This window comes from Pholis gunnellus (genome assembly GCF_910591455.1).
Source record: "Pholis gunnellus genome assembly, chromosome: 3".
NCBI lineage: Eukaryota > Metazoa > Chordata > Actinopteri > Perciformes > Pholidae > Pholis > Pholis gunnellus.
Genome location: NC_136529.1, coordinates 28,596,127 through 28,611,744, shown reverse-complemented (window position 1 = coordinate 28,611,744; position 15,618 = coordinate 28,596,127). Strand labels below are relative to the sequence as shown.

Below are 15,618 nucleotides of genomic sequence, written 5' to 3'. Positions count from 1 at the left end.
GAGACTGCATTATAGCACTGAGAAAATCTGCTTTCAGTTACAGGTCCTTTTTCTAGACTGTTGGCTTACAAGCCACTAACTTTGTCAGCACTAGTTCTGATACCTTCATCATTTGGAAAAAATGTGTCCTTACCCGACTTGGATGCGGTTTAACTGCCGTGGTGCTTGACTTGCCACTGCTGTCCTGTTGCTCATATCTGTCTTTGTCTTTCTTTGTTTAAATGTGTCTTTGCCTATGTCTGTTTTTGCAAAGCTCTTCTGTTTGTTTTTGCTTTCTTGAAGTAACAGCTTTTTCCTTCGGCCCTCTAAAGTCACAACGAACAACGGATAGAGGTTTGGTTAAGCCTGAAATCTTTGAGCAGCTCATGACTATTGGTAAAGGTCAGAATGTAGATGGGCTGGTAAACGGAGAGCTTTTCTTTCCGGCTCAGTTCCCTCTTCACCACAACGGTCCTCTAAACGCCTGCATCACTGCTGATGCCGCACCGAACTGCCTGTCTATCTCTCACTCCATTTTGCCCCCCCTCATAAACAAGACCCCAGAGATACTTGAACTCCCTCGCCTGGGGCAGTGACTCACTCCCAACCCAGAGGGCACAATCCACTGATTTCCGGCAGACAACAATGGCCTCAAACTTCATCCTAAATGCTTCACACTTGGCTACAAACAAGCCCAGTGCATGCTGGAGGTCACGTTCTAAAGGAACCATTAGAACCTCATCATCTACAAAGAGCAGAAAGGCAACTCTGAGGTCCCCAAACCTCCCCCCCCCCCTTCTGCCCCTTGAGATCCTGTCCATAAAAATCACAAACAGATTTGGTGACAAGGGACAACCCTGGCGGGGTTGTCTCTCAATGTGGTCATACAAGGACCGCTTGGCTTGTTGCAATGACCCCGATACCCCATATTCCATCAGTACCCTACACAGGACTCCCTAGGGGAAGACTCTCGTGGGAAATTCCCATGACCCCTCCAAAAGTCTTGCAAGGGTAAAAAGCGTGTCCAATGTTCTGCTGCCATTTTGGAATCCGCATTGCTCCTCCTGGATCTGAGGTCCGACTGTCAGTTGAGCCTCCCTTTCATCCTAAAATAAACTTGACCGGGGAGTTTGAGGAGTTTTACACCCCGAAAATAGGAGCAACCAACCCGGTCCCCCACATAGACAGTCCCTGACTTCAGCGCAAAACTGAAGAGTAAGACCCCAGACCCCTGGGCCAACCAAACCCCAAAACCCTCCTTCTTCAGCTTCACCGTTGGTGTCAACCAGCGATTTTTATGTTGCAGCCATGATAGGCACCATTGACCTTCGGGCCAGACCTCCTAGCACAGAGGCTTTAAACATAGTCCAATGGGATTCCATGTCCCAGCCACAAAATATCTTCTGGAGGTGGAATTTGAAGACCTCGCAAACAGGGTGCTCAGCCAAACATTTTCAGTTCACTCTCACTACAAGTTTGAGTTTACCAGGTCTGTCTGACAGCCTCCCCTACCATCTGATCCAACTCACCACCAGGTGGTGATCAGTTGCCAGCTCTGCTCCTCTCTTCACCCAAGTGTTCAAGACATATGGCCACAGATCTGATGATATGACCACAAAGTCACTCGGTTTCAGATCAGACAGACCGTTCCTCCCAATCACCCCCCTCCAGGTTTCTCCATCGTTGCCAACATTAGCCTGAAGTCCCCCAGCAGAACTAGTCCAGAGTCAGTGCCTTTTCAAGGATGCCACCCAAAGACTTCAAGTAGGCCGGGTACTCCGACCTGCTGTTTGATGCATAAGCACAAACAACTGTCACAGACTTTCTCTCAGCTACTCACAGTTTCATAGAGGTGACCCTTTGGATCCCCAGGGCAATCTCCATCAAAGTGGCCTTCAGCCGTGGGCTTGTGAGTATCCCCACACCTGCCCAGCACCTCTCATCCTGGGCAACTCCTGAAAGTCCAGCGCCTCTCCACAAGTTTGGTTCCGGAACCAGTGCTATGTGTCGAGCTGATCCAAACTCTATCTAGTTGATATCGCTCCAGTTCCGGCAGCAGCTCCAGGTCCCTTCTCGCCAGAGAGATGACTTCCACTTCCCAAGAGCCAAGATGCCAGAGGTTGTCACACCTAGGTTCCTGCGTTTTTCTGCCGCCCAGTTCAACAAGAACCCAACTCCAATGCCTATCCCTGCGAGTGGTGTGCTTCATGTAGATTTTTTAGGCTGGGTCCGGCTGAGCCCAATGCATCTAGGCCCGGCAACCAGATACTCACCGGCAAGCTCCCCTTCCAGGTCTGGCTCCAGAAGGGTGGAGGTGCTACAACTCCTTTCTGGACAATTCATTGTTATGGACCTTCCCCAGGGAACACTTTGCCCTAGGAGACCCATCCAGGAGATATTGCCCCTGACAAGAAACTTCCCAATGTATACCTACATTCAGACTACATTTGAACAGAGACATAATTCTTGCAAACGCCTGCTGCAAACTATCTGTCTATATATCCAGCAATGAATCAGTACTTTGGAATGAGACACACCTCAGTGTTACATGTGAACCAACAACATTCATCAGAGGAGGTGTGACAAAGCTCCACCCCTCACCTGACTCACCTGAGACAAAGCAGGAAACAGTTTGTCTTTCTTCCTCACTAAAGAGAGACACGCAGACTGAAAACAGACGATCAGATTCACCTTCAGAACAAACTAACAACTTCCTCTGAGTGAGTTCATCTACAGGAGAGAAAAGAGGAAAACTACAACACTGCTGCTTCAAGCTGCTGACGCTCCACACACTGAATGTGAGTTTGACTAAAAACAGTGAAGTTAGTAGAGGAGGGAGGGGAGCCATGACTGATGTACTTTCTGTGTTTTCAGCTTCACTCAGAGACTAAATGGCTTCCAGATCAGAGGAGGATCTCTGCTGTCCGGTCTGTCATGAGGTCTTTAGAGATCCTGTTCTTCTGTCATGTAGCCACAGCTTCTGTAAAGACTGTCTGAAGAGCTGGTGGAGAGAGAAACCAACTCAGGAGTGTCCAGTTTGTAAGAGAAGATCTTCAAAGGGAGAACCACCTTGTAACCTGGTGTTAAAGAACCTGTGTGAGTCCTTCTCACTGGAGAGAGATCAGAGAGCTTCAGAGCCTCTCTGCAGTCTGCACTCTGAGAAACTCAAACTCTTCTGTCTGGACAATCAGCAGCCAGTTAGTGTCGTCTGCAGAGATTCAGAGAAACACAGCGACCACAGATTCAGACCCATCGATGAAGCTGCTCGACAACACAAGAAGAACCTTCAGGAAGCTCTGGAGCCCTTAAAGGAGAAGTTAAAGGTTTATGAAGAAGTTAAAGTGGAGTCTGATCAAACAGCAGAACACATGAAGGTCCAGGCCCGACGCACAGAGAGGAAGATTAAGGAGCAGTTTAAGAAGCTTCACCAGTTTCTAGAGGAGGAAGAGGAGGCCAGGATGGCTGCACTGAGGGAGGAAGAGGAGCAGAAGAGTCAGATGATGAAGGAGAAGATGGAGGCTCTGAGCAGAGAGATAGCAGCTCTTTCAGACACAGTCAGAGCCACAGAGGACGAGCTGAGAGCTGAAGACGTCTCATTCCTGAACAACTACAAGGCTGCAGTGGAAAGAGTCCAGCAGCGCCTCCTGCTGGAGGATCTACAGGCGCTCTCAGGAGCTCTGATAGACGAGGCCAAACACCTGGGCAACCTGACCTTCAACATCTGGAACAAGATGAAGGACATGGTCTCCTACACTCCTGTGATTCTGGACCCAAACACTGCTGGTCCAGACCTCATCCTGTCTGAAGATCTGATCAGTGTGAGACGAGGAGTGAGACAGAAGCTTCCTGATAATCCAGAGAGGTTTGATAAACTCTTGTCTGTTCTGGGCTCTGAGGGATTTAACTCAGGGACTCACAGCTGGGATGTCCAGGTTGGAGACAGTACAGGCTGGTTTCTGGGTGTGTTAGCAGAGTCTGTCCAGAGGAAGGGAGAAATACGATCTGGATTTTGGACAATAGCATTCTATAAAGGTAAATACTCAGCACTGTCACCATCAGCTCCATCCACTGATCTCAAAGTGCAGAAGAAGCTCCAGAGGATCAGAGTGAATCTGGACTGGAACAGAGGAAAGCTGTCGTTCTCTGATCCTGATACTAACACACACATACACACCTTCACACACACTTTCACTGAGAGGATGTTTCCATTCATTTTCACTGCTGATAAACTGAATATGTTACCAATGAAGGTGTGTGTGACAGTGGAACAGAGCAGTTAGAGATATAGAGAACAGATATGTAATCATGATATTGTATATTTCTTCAAAGGGAACAGTCACTGAGTTTAACCTGTGTAGCCGCACCTATCCTGCTGCTGTTATTAATCCAAAGACATGTTTATCTTTGTTTCAGTTATTGTTTTCATTTTAGCAAGTTTGACAATCTGCTTTGTTTTCTGTGGTTGAACTTTGTGACACTGTAATTCTTTGATTGTGAAATTCTAACTCCCATCATCCCACTTGATTTCCTTTCACAGTAATTTACTGCTTATAGCTGACACATAACTGTACATTTGTATTACAGTAAGTAACTGTAATTCTAAAACTGCTGCCAGTAAAATATTGTTGTGTTTGAATTACAACAGTAAATTGCTGTAAGCTTTGATAACAGTAAGTCGCTGTACTCTTTTGATACAGTAGAGATACTGTAAATGTACATTAACTTCATTAATTTACTGCAATTTTACAGTCAAAAGTTTTAAAATAAATATAATGCATTATAATCATTTTGATGACATTTTCATCTAAAGCAACTTCGATGAAAACCCCAAAAATCAAGAAAGAATAATTGAAGTACATTGTCTTCATTAAATATGCTGAACAACTTCAAGTGCTACATTTCTTGTTTTGTTTGTGTGAAATGATTTCACTCAGTAGTCCTGATGTTTAAGTTTGGTTCGTTTCGTCTTTTGGTCATTTTGATTTTGACTTGTTTGTTTTGTTCCACTCTGTGGAAGCTGATGGGATCCAAATAAAGAATAAAGATGCATTTTAACATTAACTGCATGTCTGAGCAGCTGATTATATTTCATTCTAGTTCAGATTATAAAGTTTACAAACATTCAAATACATTTTTAAATACATGAAATGTTAAAAATGTATACATAATGAAAAAAGAAATGAACAATTTGCTGTTGGTCAGGTGACATTTTACAAACAATAAGAAGAAGAAAGCACCAGGAGCAGCAGGACGAAACTAAATATAGATGATTCTTTGGTGACATGTATATAGCAGGAAAGGAGGACTACGGAGCATTTTAAGAATAGTTGGAAAGAAAGCAACTAAGTTCATTTCACATAAAGTCAAACGTCGTGACGACTTCTGTTTTAAGAAAAGAGAAAACACCTGAAGTACTCAGCTCATTCCTGCAGACGCTGACTCAGTGAGATAAATAACTCGTTCTGGGAATAAGGTGCACAAGAAACCTGTTGTGAGAGTCAGTCTCCTCTGAAGTGTCAATGACTGAATTAAACTGAGCAGGTAAATGCACGTAAAGGTCAAAGTGAGGAACGCAGATGAGATAAAGATTCACTGTTTATAAGAAACGGAGCATTCCAGAACTTGTGCATCAGCGCTGAAGTAGTGCAATAAAGTTATAAACATAAAGTACAAAGTATGAAGTGTTGATACCTGATATCAGTAGAGATAGCAACATCAAGTGGAGTTGATGGTCAGAGAAGTTGACTGATCTTTGGTTGCTGAACGCTTTAAATTCCTCCACTGGCTGAATTAGTGAGAAGTGACTCAGTTTGGCTCATTTACGTGATGCTCATGTTCATTTATGTGCATTGTTCCTTCTTAAATATAATAAACATTATTTCAACAGTAATGATAAACTAGAAAATGCATTTCCTGCTGAAAATACGTTGGAATGCTGAAAGCTGAAATTAATTGCGAAAACATTGCTGAAAATAGATATCCAATTCAAAAAGAAATTGCAAAAAGCTTAATAATTCAAAAAGTTTAAAGATTACAAATTGCTGAAAATACAGAAATGGGAGACTACCTGTCTGAAAAATGTTGAAGCCCGAAAGCATTTAAACTGCTGAAAACCCTTCTAGTTGAAATGTTGAACTATGGTGTCTGTAGCTGAAAGTATGAGGAAGAAGAAGGCTTTGAAAGTTGAAGAAGTTTAACAGGATTTGAAGATTTTCTCCATTGATATCCAATTCAAAAAAATTGCAAAAAGCTGAATAATTCAAAAGATTTAAAGATTACAAATGTGAAAAGTCATATCAGCCCTCTCCTGAAAGAGCTGAACATTTTGATAGTCGAACGGTTTCTGTAGCTTAAAAAATGGAAAAGTCCTCTCAAAATCTCTAAGACCTGAATGACTGTATGAGAGAGAGACACAGAAAAGAGAGAGAGAGAGAGATAGACTGAGTGAATGAGTGTGAGAAAGAGACAGGCAGACAGACAGTTAGATGGACTGAGTGAGTGGGAGAGAGAGACAGACAGACAGAAAGGAGGTCTAACAATCCCTCCAAGTCATGTGCGTAGAGAGACAGACAGAGAGAGAGTGAGACACAGACAGATGGAGAGAGATAACCAGACAGAGAGAGACAGACAGACACTCTGATCTCTCTGGCAATCCTTCTCATTTGGAGATTGTCCTATGTTTTAACAATTACAGCTAAAGTAACTATTGTCCTGCTCTGCCAAGTCCTTCCTCGTCTCGCCCACTTGTGTCATGGTGTGTGTACATCTCACTGGAATCAGGTAACTTGTCAGAATACCCATATTTGATTGGCTGAGCAGCATCACGCATATCTCCAAGTCATGTGTGCGTGTGTGTCTCAGTGCCTCTGTATGTTTATAAACATCACTAACGAGCTCATAGAAACACCTGTGTGCTTGGGTGCACTGGTTGGTGATTGGAGCACCTGTGTGAGAGATTAGAGTGAACAGTGATTTTCAACAAAGCTACCTGTCGAACATATGCCCTTTATACCAAAACCATGAGACTAATCAATAAAATATGGATACCGTGAGAAAGATAATACTCTGCCGAACGCGATGATGTGTTTTTTATGTTTGTGGTGTTAAAAATGTGAGCTCCAGAGCAATATACAAAAGTGGTACCGTCTGCTTTCTTTGAGAAATGAGTGGTCAGATTTAACATGGAGTCTAATGGAGCAGAACGCTGGTTTTCCTGTCAATTAAGGTCTGTAGTGCAAAATGTGTAAATGTGCTGGATTCCACAGTCATTTCTCTAGACCAGCACACGATTAGCTAACTTTTTAGCAAAAAATAATGCATGAAGAGTGAAAATTGTGGGACTCTGAGCAATTTGTTTGTAGAAATCACAGAATATTTTTCTGCTCCGCTCCACTCTGACAATTATGCCCTCACTCTAGCCCTTAATGAGCTGCGCAATACACACCCATTATAAAATCTGAAATGGATCCAAAATTTTCCTGAAACTTAATCTGCGACTTCATGAAAACTGTGCTAGCTATCAAAATGTCTATTTGGCTCAATAACGTCCAGCGTTTGGTCTACGTTTTAAACTTCAAATCATTTTTCTACGTTAATATATGGCTTGTCAATATGGGTCCAAAATTCAGTGGTTTTTTTGCTCTCTTCACGCCGAAACCCCATTCAAGTCAATGGGGCGATTTTGCTCAGTTTTTTGGGATTTTCGGGAAAACCGCTGGGCGAATCTCTTATAAAAGTCATAGCATACCATTCTCGATCGGGCCGCATGTTTGGATATACTTTTCGTGCCGCTGTTGGCAACGCGGTGTGAGGAGAAGCGTGCCAAACTTTTGGATAAAGAAAGATTATTATTAAGCCCGCAGGATTACAGTCAGTGTGCTTTGCCACACTGAATTAAAGAAAACAGGATAACAATAGTTGGAATGCTGAACAGCATTCCAACAATTATAAAGATGTTTAATATTTGTAATATTTGTGTCTCATCACTTTTTTTTAAAACTCAAAATTTCCCACCAAAACCCACTGACTGTGTGGTCTAACAAGCATGTTGACTATTTCTGGAGAGCCTCATTTAGAAAAGTGTGTGTTGACATCTGCTTATGGTCGTCTTTATGACTCATTGCCACCATCTGACCTGCTTTGTGACAGACGTAGCACCTGAGAAGGTTTCACAGTTCAAAGACGACCCGAATGCAGATAAACAGAAAACATGACTCAGCTCCCTCTTCAGCACAACGCTGCACCGAACCGTCTGTCCAGCTCCCGCTGCATTTCACCTTCACTGGTGAACAAGACCCCGAGATACTTGCACTCCCTCACTTTCTCACTTACTCCCGACCTGGTTATCGTTTCGCAATTCCGAGGAGCCCAAAACCGGACGCTCTCTTCTCCTCGTGTGGAGGGGATTCGTATTTCTGCACCAGGAAATAAAAACGTCTCAGATTCAGTGTGAGGCTCATAGAGATAGATGGGCTCTGATCTTTAAGTTGACGTTTTATTCACACACATTAAAAGACTTTTACTGCACATACTGCCCCTCTGCAACAATATTCCACGTTAGCCCTCTTTCTGTTATCGTTCCATCGTCCCCCATTCCCAGAATATTCACAGGATTTTACTGAGTTATATTCTAACACTTCTTTCAACCTGCATTCAAACCTTGAACACATCATAACTGTTACAACAGCCTGCTGCACTCTATCAGTCCACATATCCAGCAATAAATCAGAACTTTGGACTGAGACACACCTCACCTGACTCACCTGAGACAAAGCAGGAAACAGTTTGTCGTTCTTCCTCACTAAAGAGAGACACGCAGACTGAAAACAGACGATCAGATTCACCTTCAGAACAAACTAACAACTTCCTCTGAGTGAGTTCATCTACAGGAGAGAAAAGAGGAAAACTACAACACTGCTGCTTCAACCTGCTGACGCTCCACACACTGAATGTGAGTTTGACTAAAAACAGTGAAGTTAGTAGAGGAGGGAGGGGAGCCATGACTGATGTACTTTCTGTGTTTTCAGCTTCACTCAGAGACTAAATGGCTTCCAGAATAGAGGAGGATCTCTGCTGTCCGGTCTGTCATAAAGTCTTTAGAGATCCTGTTGTTCTGTCATGTAGCCAAAGCTTCTGTAAAGACTGTCTGAAGAGCTGGTGGAGAGAGAAACCAACTCAGGAGTGTCCAGTTTGTAAGAGAAGATCTTCAAGGTCAAATCCACCTGTTAGTCTGGTTATAAAGAACCTGTGTGAGTCCTTCTCACTGGAGAGAGATCAGAGAGCTTCAGAGCCTCTCTGCAGTCTGCACTCTGAGAAACTCAAACTCTTCTGTCTGGACCATCAGCAGCCAGTGTGTCTCGTCTGCAGAGATTCAGAGAAACACAGCGACCACAGATTCAGACCCATCGATGAAGCTGCTCGACAACACAAGAAGAACCTTCAGGAAGCTCTGGAGCCCTTAAAGGAGAAGTTAAAGGTTTATGAAGAAGTTAAAGTGAAGTCTGATCAAACAGCAGAACACATGAAGGTCCAGGCCCGACGCACAGAGAGGAAGATTAAGGAGCAGTTTAAGAAGCTTCACCAGTTTCTAGAGGAGGAAGAGGAGGCCAGGATGGCTGCACTGAGGGAGGAAGAGGAGCAGAAGAGTCAGATGATGAAGGAGAAGATGGAGGCTCTGAGCAGAGAGATAGCAGCTCTTTCAGACACAGTCAGAGCCACAGAGGACGAGCTGAGAGCTGAAGACGTCTCATTCCTGAACAACTACAAGGCTGCAGTGGAAAGAGTCCAGCAGCGCCCCCTGCTGGAGGATCCACAGCTGCTCTCAGGAGCTCTGATAGACGAGGCCAAACACCTGGGCAACCTGGCCTTCAACATCTGGAACAAGATGAAGGACATGGTCTCCTACACTCCTGTGATTCTGGACCCAAACACTGCTCATCCAAAACTCATACTGTCTGAAGATCTGACCAGAGTGAGACTAGAAGAGGAACAGCAGCTTCCTGATAATCCAGAGAGGTTTGATGTAGAATGGTCTGTTCTGGGCTCTGAGGGATTTAACTCAGGGACTCACAGCTGGGATGTCGAGGTTGGAGACAGTACAGAATGGGCACTGGGTGTGTTAGCAGAGTCTGTCCAGAGGAAGGGAGACATAGAGTCTGGATTATGGATGATACATTTCTTTATAGATGAATACTCAGCACGGTCACCACCAGCTCCATCCACTGATCTCTTAGTGAAGAAGAAGCTCCAGAGGATCAGAGTGAATCTGGACTGGAACAGAGGAAAGCTGTCGTTCTCTGATCCTGATACTAACACACACATACACACCTTCACACACACTTTCACTGAGAGGATGTTTCCATACATTGAGACTGTTGATAAACTGAATATATTACCAATGAAGGTGTGTGTGACAGTGGAACAGAGCAGTTAGAGATATAGAGAACAGATATGTAATCATGATGTTGTATATTTCTTAAAAGGGAACAGTCACTGAGTTTAACCTGTGTAGCTGCACCTATCCTGCTGCTGTTATAATCCAAAGACATGTTTATCTTTGTTTCATTATGGTTTCATTTTAGCAAGTTTGACAATCTGCTTTGTTTTCTGTGGTTGAACTTTGTGACACTGTAATTCTTTGATTGTGAAATTCTAACTCCCATCATCCCACTTGATTTCCTTTCACAGTAATTTACTGCTTATAGCTGACACATAACTGTACATTTGTATTACAGTAAGTAACTGTAATTCTAAAACTGCTGCCAGTAAAATATTGTTGTGTTTGAATTACAACAGTAAATTGCTGTAAGCTTTGATAACAGTAAGTCGCTGTACTCTTCTGATACAGTAGAGATACTGTAAATGTACATTAACTTCATTAATTTACTGCAATTTTACAGTCAAAAGTTTTAAAATAAATATAATGCATTATAATCATTTTGATGACATTTTCATCTAAAGTAACGTCGATGAAAACCCCAAAAATCAAGAAAGAATAATTGAAGTACATTGTCTTTATTAAATATGCTGAACAACTTCAAGTGCTACATTTCTTGTTTTGTTTGTGTGAAATGATTTCACTCAGTAGTCCTGATGTTTAAGTTTGGTCCGTTTAGTCTTTTGGTCATTTTGATTTTGACTTGTTTGTTTTGTTCCACTCTGTGGAAGCTGATGGGATCCAAATAAAGAATAAAGATGCATTTTAACATTAACTGCATGTCTGAGCAGCCGATTATATTTCCTTCTAGTTCAGATTATAAAGTTTACAAACATTCAAATACATTTTTAAATACATGAAATGTTAAAAATGTATACATAATGAAAAAAGAAATGAACAATTTGCTGTTGGTCAGGTGACATTTTACAAACAATAAGAAGAAGAAAGCACCAGGAGCAGCAGGACGAAACTAAATATAGATGATTCTTTGGTGAGACGTATATAGCAGGAAAGGAGGACTACGGAGCATTTTAGGAATATTTTAGTTGTTAAATAACGAACTCACCATGGATGCAGAAGTGCAGATCAGTCCGTCTGATTCAGGCGATGATTCTTCTCAAGCTGTTTTATTCACAGCACAGTAAAACCTTCCCCGCAGAGACGCTTGTGCTTCACATGAGATCGATCCAACTCAACAACAGTCAGAAGAGTTCTGACTCGCTTTCACAAGTCCTCGTCTCCACCAGCTCCTCCACCTCCAACACCTCCTCATCTCATTACGCCTTTAAAAAGAAAGTCACATTGTTGTGGTGTAGCTCTCGCTCGTGAAAAGACGTTTATTAACACATATATTTATGAAACAGGCAAAAATGAACCCAGTGATATCCAATAAAAGTAACTTCATCTGAAGCAAAAACAACAACAACAAAGGAAGCAGCCACCCATCTTCTCTACAGATCAATTAACGGCATTTTACCGTCCCGGCCTCAGCGAACTGGAACCTCCCACCTGCTCAGGTAACCTCAGGGCGAGGCAGGCAGACACAAAGAATACACGAGGCATTCATCTAAAGGTTTCTTAGTTTCTACTGAAATTAGAATTCACATAAAAACACCAAATGTAACAGAATTGAATTCACTGCAGAATCACTTCTCCCCTCCTCACTGCTGACAGCACCTAATGACGTTAAACCGGTTCTCACTGTCAGTGATTGAGCATCAACACTTCCACCGAGCATGACGCTGATGTGACCATCCATTCGGCCAAAGTAGAAGACATGAAAGTCTCACATTAAAAGCTCCAAATGACACATTCCTTTGTCATGGAATTGAAATGGTGTCGGGAGGCATCAGCATCTCCAGAGGCAGCCTGTCCGGTCCCACTACGGGGCAGCTGCTTTGAACATATTGCGAGCTGCGTATTGATCCCTAAAGCAGTATTTCAGCAAAAATACCACGAGGCAGATTTATTAGTTATACTGCACACAATCTCACAGATGTTCCAAAACTGTTGATGGACTTGCAGAAGTTCATTTAGTACCAGGGCTGTTGAAAGATAAGAAGTCTGAAGTGCTTACACTGTGTGCAGAATTATTAGGCAAATGAGTATTTTGACCACATCCTCCTTTTTATACACTTTGTCCTACTGCATGCTGTATAGGCTTGAAAGCCAACTACCAATGAAGTAAATCAGGTGATGTGCATCTCTGTAATGAGAAGGGGTGTGGCCAAACGACATCAACACCCTACAAAAGGTGTGCTTAATTATTAGGCAACTTCCTTTCCTTTGGGAAAATGGGTCAGAAAAGAGATTTGACAGACTCTGAAAAGTCAAAAATTGTCAGAAGTGTTTCAGAGGGGTGCAGCAGTTTGGAAATTGCTAAGCTTTTGAAGCGGGATCATCGCACAATCAAGCGGTTCCTGGCAAATAGTCAACAGGGGCGCAAGAAGCGTGTAGAAAAAAGAAGACGCAAAATAACTGCCCATGAATTGAGAAGGATCAAGCGTGAAGTTGCCAGGAAGCCATTGGCCACCAGTTGTGCCATATTTCAGAGCTGCAACGTGTCTGGAGTGGCAAGAAGCACAAGGTGCTCAATACTTAGGGACCTGGCCAAGGTAAGGAAAGCCAAAAAGAGGCCACCTTTGAACAAGACGCACAAGATAAAACGTCAAGATTGGGCCAAGAAATATATGAAGACTGATTTCTCCAAGGTGCTTTGGTCTGATGAAATGAGAGTGAGTCTTGATGGGCCAGATGGATGGGCACGAGGCTGGATCAGTAAAGGGCAGGAAGTTCCTCACCGACTCAGACGCCAGCAAGGTGGAGGTGGGGTACTGGTATGGGCTGGTATAATCAAAGATGAGCTCGTGGGACCTTTTCGGGTTGATGATGGAGTGAAGATCAACTCCCAGACCTACTGCCAGTTTCTGGAAGACACCTTCTTCAAGCAGTGGTACAAGAAGAAGTCACCATCATTCAAGAAAAACATGATATTCATGCAGGACAATGCTCCGTCACACGCATCAAAATACACCACAGCATGGCTGGCCAGAAAAGGTCTAAAAGGAGAAAAAATAATGACATGGCCCCCTTGTTCACCTGATCTGAACCCCATTGAGAACCTGTGGTCCTTCATAAAATGTCAGCTCTACAAGGAGGGAAAACAGTACACCTCTCTGAACAGTGTCTGGGAGGCTGTGGTGGCTGCTGCACGCAATGTGGATCGCAAACAAATCAAGGCACTGACAGAATCTATGGATGGAAGGCTTTTGAGCGTCATGGTGAAGAAAGGTGGCTATATTGGTCACTGATTTGTTTTTGGTTGTTTTAGAATGTCACAAATGTTTATTTCAGAATTATGAGTTGTTATATTGGTTTACCTGGTGAAAATAAACAAGTGAGATGGGTATATATTTGTTTTTTATTAAGTTGCCTAATAATTCTGCACAGTAATATTTACCTGCACACACAGATATCCTCATGAAATGGCCAAATCTAAAAGAAAGCACACCAACTTCCAAAAATATGAAACTTTGATAATAAGGAGCCTTTTGGGTTGATTGAGAACACAATTGTGGCCCAATAATAAAAATAATTATCAAAAATACAACTTGCCTAATAATTCTGCACACAGTGTATTCTGTCTAATACAGAGTACCGGTTGAGCAGGAAAAGCATGACCGGCTGTGAGTTTGGCTCAGTTTAGTTTTGTCTGCTGTCCCACGTCGTGAAGACAAACAGCGATAAAGACAAAAACATTCTTCATTTATAAAGTCTGTGCAACAAATAACCAAAGCATTTAGTATAAATGCTATTCTAAAGTAAAAAAAAAGAATACTAAATAAATGTATGGCTGAGAGAAGTTTGGTATTTCACCAGTTTTGTCAGTGATAACAATGATGCATTGTGAAACATTGTGCTTCTGATATGAGTTTAAAAGCAGGTTCAGTTCATGTGTGATGGCTCTGGTTCAAAGTCTTGCAGAGTTATGTCTTGGCACAACAGTGTGAAGAGAAGAAGTATAATAGATGTTGTAACTTTTATTATTATAATGTCTTACTTTAACAGTTCCTGTTACTTGGGGGCCTACAAAGAATCCTTTGTCGGCCATGAGCCTTGTTTCTTTATCTACGTTTGTTCATATTTTGACAAAAAAAGAATGGCAAATTAGCCATTAGAAATAGGAGATTTATGGAAGTTTATTCAAGATGTAAGTCACTAAAACAAAACATTTAGTTTTTGAAAGCCTGAAGCTGCATTCTGGCACCGACCCTCGTCGGAATCTTCTTCTCTCTCCTGGTGTTGTTTGCATTTGGCTTTATTCCTGAAACCGTCTACCTGTAAACCAGAGCTGAAAGCAAACTCTTCATGCTTGCCCGCTTGCAGTCCAAGGCCAAAGTAACCGGCCTTGCTATAGCATCCCACACAGTGTCAGGAGTCCAGGGGTTGATGGACAAGCGCTCATCATGCTTGTAAGGAGTTCGCCCTCATCATCAGCATTCAGAAGACCAACGTCATGTGTCAGGAAGTCAAACCCCCCCCAGTCTCCAGCAACCCTCACTGGATTCACCGCAGTGATGGCCGAGCTGTCCAAGAGAGTCCAACAAGACCCTAACTGTACGCACCAAACTCCAGGTCTACCGAGCCTTCGTTACCATCACCCTGCTGTACAGTAGTGAGACCTGGACCCCCTTACAACAGACAAGAAGACTGGCTTCCACCGGCGATGCCCACACCGCATCTTGGGCATCACATGGCAGGAGAAAGTACGCAACACAGAAAGTCCTGGATGGAGCTCAGTCCACCAGCACGTTTGCGAGGGCTGAGCCAGCGTTGCCTCGACAGGCTCCAGACCCGGTGGTCGCCCGTTGCCTGCGCTGTGAGGATCCCAACAACTGTGAGGAATCCACTCATGACCGTTTGGAGGCAGACTGTCGATGCAGGAACTCGTCGTGCTGAGGAGAGGCAGGAGAAGAGCCAGAGGGGAAACATGTGAGTAAAACCCTCGGTTGCTTTCGCCGGCCTCTCTCCATTTGTCTGCTCCAACGGCCGTAGCGACTGCCTGATCCAGCGTCGGCCTCGACGGGCAGATGCCTTGTAGAAAGAGGCCTAATTGGAAGATCAGGCTACGACTGCATGAAGATTCAAGAGGGAATTTAAAGTGAACAGATCTGGATATCATTGAACAACTCAAAACATGCTAT

The 15,618-nt window shown here is 43.2% G+C and overlaps 1 protein-coding gene across 1 annotated transcript; it reads left to right on the top strand.

Annotated features, from left to right (window-relative positions):
- Positions 1-2,646: 2,646 nt before the first annotated feature.
- LOC306693945 (uncharacterized protein) lies at positions 2,647-11,127 on the top strand. The gene is made up of 2 exons (XM_079156632.1): positions 2,647-4,254; positions 9,021-11,127. Exons 1-2 carry the CDS (start codon positions 2,871-2,873, stop codon positions 10,409-10,411), a joined length of 2,775 nt encoding a protein of 924 aa, XP_079012758.1. The 5' UTR covers positions 2,647-2,870; the 3' UTR covers positions 10,412-11,127.
- The last annotated feature ends 4,491 nt before the right edge of the window (positions 11,128-15,618 follow it).

Excerpts from the sequence above, each read along its gene's own strand:
- LOC306693945 (XM_079156632.1), top strand. The coding sequence starts at position 2,871 with ATGGCTTCCAGATCAGAGGAGGATCTCTGCTGTCCGGTCTGTCATGAG. Across the intron at positions 4,255-9,020 it reads TGTGACAGTGGAACAGAGCA|AAATGGCTTCCAGAATAGAG; the intron begins GTTAGAGATATA and ends CACTCAGAGACT.